This window comes from Dreissena polymorpha, chromosome 1 (genome assembly GCF_020536995.1).
Source record: "Dreissena polymorpha isolate Duluth1 chromosome 1, UMN_Dpol_1.0, whole genome shotgun sequence".
Classification (NCBI taxonomy): domain Eukaryota; kingdom Metazoa; phylum Mollusca; class Bivalvia; order Myida; family Dreissenidae; genus Dreissena; species Dreissena polymorpha.
This window is the reverse complement of record NC_068355.1, coordinates 165,551,654-165,562,586: the sequence shown is the minus strand read 5'-3', so window position 1 is coordinate 165,562,586 and position 10,933 is coordinate 165,551,654. Positions and strand designations below refer to the sequence as shown.

The 10,933-nt window shown below is 33.5% G+C and overlaps 1 protein-coding gene across 1 annotated transcript; it reads left to right on the top strand.

The window, feature by feature from the left end:
* The first annotated feature begins 1,582 nt into the window (after positions 1 to 1,582).
* On the top strand, positions 1,583 to 8,270 carry LOC127859769 (forkhead box protein D5-B-like). The gene is made up of 2 exons (XM_052397280.1): positions 1,583 to 3,156; positions 7,924 to 8,270. Exons 1-2 carry the CDS (start codon positions 1,862 to 1,864, stop codon positions 7,949 to 7,951), a joined length of 1,323 nt encoding a protein of 440 aa, XP_052253240.1. The 5' UTR covers positions 1,583 to 1,861; the 3' UTR covers positions 7,952 to 8,270.
* The last annotated feature ends 2,663 nt before the right edge of the window (positions 8,271 to 10,933 follow it).

Sequence of the window (10,933 nt, the reverse complement as noted above, 5' to 3'; positions counted from 1 at the left end):
CAAAGTGACTGAACATTTGTTTGTTATTCAACGAGTTGGAAATATTTATGCCCAAATGTTATAATTGTTGATATGCATACCTATTGCTTCAAGTTATATAGTCCAGGGATACTATTGAGATATTCGAATTAACAGTCGATGCAGTTTTAACCCACGAAAATTAAACGAAAGTATACGACACTACTGACATGTAATTTCGGTCCTGCAGCCGGTTTTCATCAGTTGCATTATGTAGAGCACATCATATACGTTTTGAAATAAAAATCGAATGACATACATGGTACATTAAACAATTATTTTGCGCGTGTAATGTTAGCGCTACTAATACACAAAGCTACGCATAGCAACCTATGAGCCTGTGCAGTCCGCAAAGGCTAATATCGGACACCACTTCCCGCCTAGGTTGAATTTTTGTTTAGAATGACTTCCTTTAATCAAATATTTCGTAAAAATGCAACGTATGACATTCATTCCTCTTTTTTTTAAATGAACTCTTTTTGTTCGATCTCGTTCCCATGACATACTTACTCGAGAGAACGAATTACTAACTCGTAGAATGTGTTAGCTATGTCGTGGGAACGACTTTCTTAGTTGCGGAACGAGATAGAAAATAAGAAGGGTGCAAAACTGAATAAAAAAAAAGGCTATGCAATAAAGAGCAGTGCAGTAAATAAATAGGACGGGATGGGCGAGTTAAAGAAATGACCTCAAAGCGAAATGAAACCTTTTTTAAGCGTATTATATTATATATTAACACAAACAGCAGTCTACAATTTGGTTCGTTAGAATAACAGAAATAATAAAACACATAAGCGCAATAACCTGTCATAAATTTGGTTTGTAATTTTTTATGTTAATGGTAAGTATATTCCATATTTCGTTGCCAAGAAGATTGTTAAAAATTTAAATCTGTGATAATAGAAAATGATAAAAATTCAGACCACACGTTTGCTCTCGTTCTGTTCTGTTCTGTTCGTTGTGTACTTTGACGCAGCACTGTTTCTTCTTTTCTTGAGCTTTCATTGGTTTATATTAATCTGAAATTGGTAACTATTAAGAGGAAATAAAATCGTTCTGAACATAAATTTAAAATACCAGAGCTGCTATCAAACAAGGCGATCACTTTAATAACTCGAGAAATACGCATTAAATTAAGGCTCAAACTCCGTACCCTAAATCTAAACTTCTGCATTTCAATACGTAACGTAGTCTCGAAATTTATCATGTCATAATTGCATCTTAATTTACGCGGGACAACATTCGGATTAGGGCGATACCGTGTAAATTGAAATTTATTCCGAAACCGAGGTTTAAATAGTTATCATGTAAATCTGGTTCTAATCTATTAGGCTACTTCACACCGTTTACCTCGCTACCAAAACATCGCCCCTGATAAATACCCGCCCCTGAAAATGTCAACGAATGACATTGCGTTACCGGATCGTCAAACGATTTTGCGGGATAAAATGCCGTTCCCTCGACCAATTAAAACACGTCGTATGATTTTGCCCTTGTGACACCTTAAGAGATCTTGAAATTTGACATGATGATTTTCACGGCTAAGATAAAAATAAATAAAATCTTGTTTAAAACCACTTGGTGCAAATGTTTGAGCTAGTTTGCCTTCTTTCATGTATACAGACAGACATACGAAAGACTTAGTGTGGTGTTTTGCCTAGTTTCATAATTCTTAATGATGTTTATTTACGTTTCTTTAATTCCTGTTTTATAAACATTTGATGGAAACAATAAAACAGTTTGCGAATATTTTGAATCAATATTTATGAAATAAGGAATTAACATTTACAGAATAATAAACGAAGAAAAGTTTTTTAGACGCTGTTTATGTGTTGATTTTAAAATGTATAACACAACATTGCAAAGTGGGTATTTAGAAGGAAGCGGATTCCAGAACGGCTTGTACAGTTCACTGGGATATGACGGAAGTGGCATTAAGCTTCATCACGGCCATTTTCAGGAAACGCAGGAAAATTGTTACCACGGTTACAATAGCGCGATTACTGGAAGTGTTCACTATGCGTCGCGGGAGCCGCCGTCATACACGGAATCAACCGTGTTTCACAATGGCTACCTTACCGGAAGCGGATCACCCTACTACAAGATGAACGGTAGCGGCGATTTCGGCGGTCTTCCAAGAGAAGGGATGCTGCTTAAAACGGATATTGTGGACGCTCAGCTACATGATAGCGTAATCGGACAGAGGTTCGAGTCCGAGACCTCGGACCTTAATGACGTTCAAAGCGATCATCACCACCATAGCCACCAGAACCACCAAGCGACATCTCATACAGGGGAGCATAATATGAAATTGGTGAGTGATCAACTGTCTGATTTTAAAAATGACCTCTCGTTGCAAGAATCGCTTTCACCAAACAATTCAGCAGAATGTTTGAACGCCATTGATATTAAAGGCCAAGAGGAATGTTGCAAGGCCGACGGCAGCGTCGAAACCGACGGAACGACGCAAGAAGACGACAAGGCGCGCGGAAATTCGGACGTGAAGCCGGCATTGTCGTACATTGCATTGATTGCCAAAGCAATATTAGAATCCACTCAGAAAAGACTAAGCTTAGGTTCGATCTATAATTGGATTGAAAAAAATTACCCATATTACATCAACAAAGGCCAAGGGTGGAGAAACAGTGTTCGGCATAATTTGTCGCTTAATGACTGTTTCATTAAAGCAGGCCGCTGCGAGGACGGGAAGGGCAACTACTGGGCTATCCATCCGGCGAACATTCAGGACTTCATGCGGGGTGACTTCCGCCAGAGGCGTCGATCCCGTCGCCGCGGTCGTAAGAAGGACTGCGACCTTGGCATATACCACATGGCCAACGGATATATCGGAACCACCCCGCCGTTGGGCCCCAGCGTCTCCTTCAACCCGGCCCCCGCTCTGAGCTCTATTTATTCACCGTACACTGAGGCCGAGCGCCGCGCTTATCGACTAGACGACGCGTTGCTACGACAGAATATGAACAACCCGTTCATGAAGTGGTACCATGGTAACAACAACTACGGAAACCAGACAACCGGGTGTAGCGGCACCCCGTACAGCAGCCCCTCGCCTCAGTGGCCCCAGAGTGCCTACACGGACCAGTCGACTTACCAGTTAAACGCAGCTCTTTCGTCAAGGTACCAAAAACCATATATTTTAACTGCATTGAATACGAAAGCGAAAAAAAATGTCCATAAACCTTCTTTTAAGATTGCTTTGTTGTGTACAGAATCATTTAGAATAAAGAAAATTACAAACTTACATGACGTCTAATTGCCTATTTATTTGCTCTCCAACACGAAGAGCTAACGACAGTTAACATAAATTGCACAATGTCCGTTTTGTTCTTTGTAACAAATATGTCGTATTTGAAAACGAATATGTATGTTTATTAATTTTACGAAAAAAATTAAACATATATATTTGTTTTCAAATATGATAAATTTGTACCAGTGTGTCTAATACCCCAAATCAATAGCTCCAAATAATTTTAAGCGATTTAATACCATATTGGATGGCATTTATATAACAGTTTTAAAAGCATGGGTTTCACTGAATACTAGTATCAGTCAGCAGCTTTTGTTGTTTGTCTTAAAATAACGCTGTTACAAAGAACGAAACGGACATTGTGCAATTTATGTAAATTGTCGTAAGCTCTTTGTGTTATAGAGCAAATAAATAGGCAATTAAATAAATACGTTCATATGACACACTCAAAATTATTATTTGCATTCAACTTTAATAATAATATCATTTTATTTAATGGCTCTATTTATCGTTTGAAAAATATTAATATTGGAATATGACTGCAACCACAATAATACTGTTTGGCGAGAAATATATATCTTAATTGAACAGATTTATTTATGGCAATTTACAATTAATGAAATCTCGTCTAAAATATTGTATAATGTTTTACCTTCCAACCACACGTATTAGTAAATGTTATACAATGTTTTGAATTAAATTGTCATAATTGAAACCCATTCTTTTTCATGATATGTGAGACATTCACACAGCTTTTTGAAAAATTGGCACTAAAAGAAATAGAAACATAGTGGCATACAATTTATTTCGACTTGTACAATGAACATCGTCAACAAAACCTAACAAAAGCACGCACATATTCGACGTAAGCGGAACAAGAAAGTATTAAAATGCATATACATACAAAAACAATGTAAAATTAGCGAAATAATGTTAGTGAAATAAGCATTACCAAAAACAAGCAAAAGATACATATAATAATTCTCTAGTTGCATTCAGAATCCCTTGATCCTTATTTAAGTGATTATTTTACATACACAAGTTTATCAATTCCGTTCTTTTTTTGTATTTTAATATACTTACAAATGTTTGCATACATTGTCGGTTGGTTATATAAGGTATGTCTTCTTTTAATAAAATTCGAAAATGTAGGACATATATACACGAAGAGCAATTCGTGTTCGATGTCGTTCAAATTGCAACGCAAACAATATCTTTGGTTTATGGCAATGTTATGCCTATAATATCTACCAGTTTGAAGTCCTAATTTAGTGAAAATGAATCATACATAAATAGAGAATATTTTCGCTTATATTTGTTGTATTTAATACATTATTTTGTATTTTATTATATTATTTTATTATTTATAAAACACAAAATTCATAACGCATGTGTTGTAAAAAATGAATAATTAAAATAAATGGACACATATGTAAATATATATAAATAAATAAATAAATAAATACATAAATATACAAATAAATAATTAAATGCCAGGTGATGTACGTGATATCAGATTGTTTATTTTAGTTGATAGTCTGTCGCACTGGTCTAATCAAATACTTGGTAATCCACTTTAAATGCGACACTCTAAGCGAGAAAATCAAACAAGTTTATCGGTGCCAGATTCCTTATCCAAATACCACGGATAGTAAGTCACAACATCTTTAATACTTAAAGTTTCGCATCTATGTATATGCGGTGTTGACGGGAACTATTAAGAAAATATATTGATAAAACAGGATTAAACAATAATTAATGAAGATGCCGCTTTGATTTAATGGCAACGAATGTGTGGGTGTAATATCTGAAGATTTATTGCAATATAAAGAAATTTTGCAATATTAAAAATCCATTCCAATTTTCAAAATATGTTCGTGCATGTGGTTTTAAATGTTTACTGACTCACACGATTTGCATTCAAATATAATAATATTTATAATATATTATTTAAAAAAATAAGACAAGAGACGTTTTCAGGCCGCACTTTGATTTCTGTAAGTTCTCAACACAAATAAAGCAACGCTTTTGCAAAAAAAGAAATTACCTTACATAATTATTTGTATGATTTAACATATGGAATATATTACATTCCTACAAATACAGTCCGAATGCTTTATAATGTCGATAAAACCTGAAAATATATATTACATGTTTAAGGGACCTTTTCACAGATGCTGGCATGTATTGATATTTGTCATTAAATGCTTCATATTTATTAATGTTAGCATTTGATCTAAAAAGCTCCAGTAAAAACAAGAGTAAAATTAACGCTTAGACCACTCGGCCATCCGTGCTCATACAATGATGTATAGAGTGATGTATTTTATACTTTATATAAGCAATCTTCGTAGTGTCACTAAATATAACGACAACAACCGAACCTTCCAAATAATTAAATCGTTTCGCGTTGCAACGCTTTATAATTTTCAGGTTTTTAAATCGTCAAAAGATGCATATTACGAATATTTTAAAGCATGATTACTGTTTCCTTCCAAATATCATACCTAAAACGAAAATATGCGAATCTAAAACAACATTTTTTTTAATTTTGTCAATTTACCAAAACGTGAAAAGGTCCCTTAAATGTGGTAAAATAGAAGTTTTGTAGCGTATGATTTGATGAACTCATCAGATCAAAGCAATCTGCGTGACATAAAGGGTATGATTGGCATTGATTTGATATTTTGTTTAAAGGTCTAGTTTGTATTACAAGAATGACAATTTTCTAAAATCAGACCAATACGAATAACAAGTGTAGCCCTTCACTCGCACATCAACATTTATGTCCGGTGTGGCCCTTCACTCGCACAACAACATTTATGTTCGGTGAAGCCCTTCACTCGCACAACAACATTTATGTCCGGTGTAGCCCTTCACTCACACAGCAGCATTTATCTCCAAAGCGGATCCTTAAAACATTTGACGCGGAGGTTAAAACAAGGGCATGCACAGACTCATTAACACGAGCAAACATGGGAAATTCATGTCTTATAAACTTGTTGCTTATTTAAATTTATATTTTAATTTTATTAAGAACATCATGTAGTTATAATTGAACATAAATGTCGACGTCTCAAAAAGATAATTAATTGTAAAAACAGGGTTTTTGATATTTTTATGTGAGTTAAATATGAAGTCAAATATATTTGTAATTCATAAAAACGATTCATTTTACTTTTCTTTATTTGTGTAGTACATGTACAGTTTTTCACAAAACAATTGCTGTGTTTAATATGTGGTATATTTTGGGGTCAAGAAGTCCTGTAACATCGTGGTCTTTTTTTTTTAAATATAATTTACAGCATGCCATCTCGACAGCATTTTTTACGACGATTTCCCTTTTTAATGACAAGTTTTGTTCATTTAAATGTCAGATTTTCGGTAATTTCACCGACATTTATAAGAACAAAAATAATTTTAGATTAAGTTTAATTTTTTAATTATAATATGTTCTTGCACCTTTTATTAAAAGACACATCACGAGACTTTTGCCCAGTACGTATACATGTTTGCTGTGAATCTGGAGATGCGACTAAGATAGGTAGCGCCATGATGGCACAGTTATTTTTCCAACACTTTTTTAAACGGAAGCCAGTTCCTTAATCTACTCTTGCCAGGTATATATTTCAGGATGAACTGTGTTCATAAAATTTATACCATAAATCGAATTCCTTCGAGCTATCAGTTTTTCATTAGAAAAAATATTGAGTTGATCGGTTAACTTTTGGAATGTTAAAAGCTCTCTATGAGGAATATTGACCGTAGAATTCTTGTAATCTCCGTTTTAATCCAAACTGGATTTTCGTTTGACATTCTAGAGCACTCGATCGAGACACTGTGCTTCCGAGTCGGTTATCGAAAGTCTATGAAAATCAAGCGCACCCAAATGCGCGCGCAATTGCAGATTTTGTACAAATTTGGACCAAAACTACCAGATTGTTTGGAATTCTGAACACTGTTGTTTATAAATTATGGACTAGACGAAACTGAAAATATATTGAATATTATTGTTTTGTCACTTGAACCCGAATTGAGAAATGCTTATGAATTTCGTAAACGATATTCTATACACAAATTCCTGAGCATAATCGAAGTATTGACGTGCAAATAATATATTAGAAATATTTATGCCGACAGTTTGACATACTTGTCTTCAACGATAATTTATATTTATCTTATGTAAAATACTAGTTTACAGAAATGTTTTAATACTTCATGAAAAATAAATACTCACATGTTTTTTCGTTTAGCGGTTCCAAATAGTTATTTAAAAGTTCAAACAGCTTTGCACAACTCATCCATATGTCATTTTGCCAGGCATAAAATAACTAAATGTGATTTTAAAATGCAACACTTTGTAAAAACATTAAACATTTTACCCAACCTCAAATGTATTTGTTGAAGGAGAGAACATGTGAAAATATCTTATAAAAATACATTTTCCATCCTAGTATTACCGTTACGATCGAAGTAAAAAAAAACTTCATAAAATGAAATGTCAATTGTGGGATACTTAATAAATATACTTCCTTTTGTTAGCTATCGTCAATTTTCATTATAATAAACATATATAAATATAATCAATTTATGTTCATATAAATAAATAAGTATATGTATTATTTAAATATTTCCAGAAACTACACAGCCCCTGCATTGGTCTGAAAGGTATCTCGCGAGACGCCAACTGACGCAATCCATGACGTCATCAGTGACATAGGATCATCCTTGGAACAAGACGCTAGGAGTGTATGTTCGGCACCGCATATATATGGAATAAACATTTGAACTGAATTAGCTAACACCGAAGATTATTTATTTAAAAAAAGTTTTTGTATGACATTTTTCAAGGTTTAGTTTTCAGCTCCAGTCATTTGTTGCATTCGTTTACTTGGCATAAATAAATCGATAAATGAATTCTAGGAAAAACGAAAACTTACAACAGTCGGTTGCAAATAGCGGACTACTTATTTTTTACCTGCATTTAATTATTTAAATAACTTTTTTGAGTGTAACTCTAGTAGGAATATCAATATTTTCTGGCTTTTTCAAAAGCAATAACATTTTATTAATTTAGCGCTGATATATTGTTGGAAATAAGCTCAAACATTGACAGCCATTTTCCGCAATGCAAAAACGTCTTCTGCAATAAGGAAAATGCTACAATCGACATTATAAACAATCAGGAATATTGCAAATAATAATTGTTTGCGTCACCACATATAATATATGTATCAATAGGTGATATATAAATCCACAGTAATTTACATAGAAACCGATAAGAATCCGCATAAACAATAAGTAAAACACTCTCTTGATAAGTTTCAATGCCTTATGTAATGAACGTTGTATTACTCTGTAATGTCATAATAATTTTCCCGTTTATTTGCATAGACCGACAAGACCGCCACAAATCAAATCCGCGACTGGTACCAATCCCTATCAATTGTGTCTTGTTGTGAAAAAACTGGGCATAATTCATGTGCGTAAAGTGTCGTCCCAGATTAGCCTGTGCGGACTTCACAAGCTAATCTAGGACGACACTTTACGCACATGAATTATGTCCAGTTTTCTCAGAACAAGACACACTTATTCTTGAGAGTGAACATAACTTTGAAGACAATTATTTATTGAACATATTAACAATAATCTAATTATAACCACATTTTGTGAACTAATACTTTCGATCTAGTGATATACACTGAATCCAATTAATTTAGTTTATTGAATGCATATTGATAATTGTTACAGAAATATTCAATTAAACTTTGATACTTTAGTACAACTATTGCATTGTCACCTAGAACGCTAGAGAAAAATATGCAAATCGTGGTGAACGACTGAATGCTTGAGTATGTCATTCACGAGTTCATGGTTGAAGAGAATTGTTAAAGACTTATTTATGGTCTTTGTTTTTTTAAGCTGGGTTCACCGGTAGAGACAATGAAATATTCATTTTTAAAATAAGGAACCGGAAAGAAAGTGTTATTAATGGACATGTATTTTGTTCCGCTTTTGTGGAATCTGCGCTTTCTGCGATTTGACAGTACTTGCTTTCGTGACTGTTGATGATGAGACGTAAAACACACGAGCCTCAATTGGACAAACTGGCTAAAAAGTAGTCCCATATTAGCTTGTGCAGTCCTCCTGGACGACACTTTCCGCCTAAACTTGATTTCCGCTAAGAAGCGACCATTAAAACAAAAATACCTTAAAGCTGAAGGTGTCGTCCCTGATTTGCCTGTGCGGACTGCACACGTTAATCTGGGACGACACTTTGCGCAAATGCACTAAGCACCGTTTTCACAGAGCGAGGCTCATTATAACGATATTGTTGTTTGAGAAATGAAACCAACACGTTTTCGTTTAAACATGATGTCAGTAATTATTGGAATGGCGTTTTTATAACTAAACCTATATATTTACGAAATCGCATTGGATCTTCTCTATATTATGTAAATGTTCATCAAGAATACGTTCTTCGTTGTTTTTGTTTTGTTTATAATAATTTATTTTACTGTATGTGATAGTAACAATGAAATCTATGCATTATTGTTAAATATGTATATACATTTGTAAAGTAATTAAACATGTTTTGTTTAAATACAATGTACAAGCATGAGTGCAACGTTTCTTCTTATTATTTAATAGACTTATCAACATAATGTACACACATCGATATATATATATATATATATATATATATATATATATATATATATATATATATCGATGTGTGTACATTATGTTGATAAGTATATATATATATATGTGTGTATATATATATATATATATATATATATATATATACATTTGTATCTTAAATGATGAATCATTATCATATGATAGATGATTTCATTTTCTTTTGCTGTTTGTTATTTTGTTGTTATGCAGTTGTTAAATCGGACTCGTATCTGTATCGTTTGATATCAAATTCAAAATATGATAATCATAATAATATGACGAGTAGTACAGTTTGAAAATATGAATTAATAACGCTTCCAACCTTCACATTCCAATGAGTATTACATTGAATCCAGAAGCTAGTGTACTTTTCAAAATCTATATTTTCTCATAATGACTACAATATTATAAGTATATGCTTACTCGTCTGTTATTTTAAGATCAAATAGCAAACATACTTCACTGTCGAAAGTCCTAATTTTACCAATTTATTCTACCACGTGTTATCGAAAACACGATTTTTCAATTTGACGTTTCAATTTTTTATGGATTCTGAAACTTCCTTAATTTGAAAACAAACAAGAGAAAATAGTAAAACAATGTCGCAAAAACCGATAATTGGTCCCATTATTTGCCCTCGTATTGACTTTACCACTTACCGAGCGTTGAATTTGGCATATTATCGTCTTGTAAAATGATTTTGCAAATTTCTACGTAAGTGAGTGCTTGATTAGTGCGATATACTGGTTTCGAACCGGAGAAATGTCGTAATGTATTGATGTTAAACAGGCAGTCTAATCATCCGTCATGTGCGCCTTTCAAGTACCTGTGGAATTAAACGTACACCGGGTATTAGGAGCTCAATTGTGATGAAAAAGGCAAAGAAACGTCAAATATGGTAAAATCATGTATGGTATCTTTTCCGTCCTCGCTTGGTAAGTGATGTTTTGGAGACACGTTACG

Excerpts from the sequence above, each read along its gene's own strand:
- LOC127859769 (XM_052397280.1), top strand. The coding sequence starts at position 1,862 with ATGTATAACACAACATTGCAAAGTGGGTATTTAGAAGGAAGCGGATTC. Across the intron at positions 3,157-7,923 it reads AACGCAGCTCTTTCGTCAAG|AAACTACACAGCCCCTGCAT; the intron begins GTACCAAAAACC and ends AAATATTTCCAG.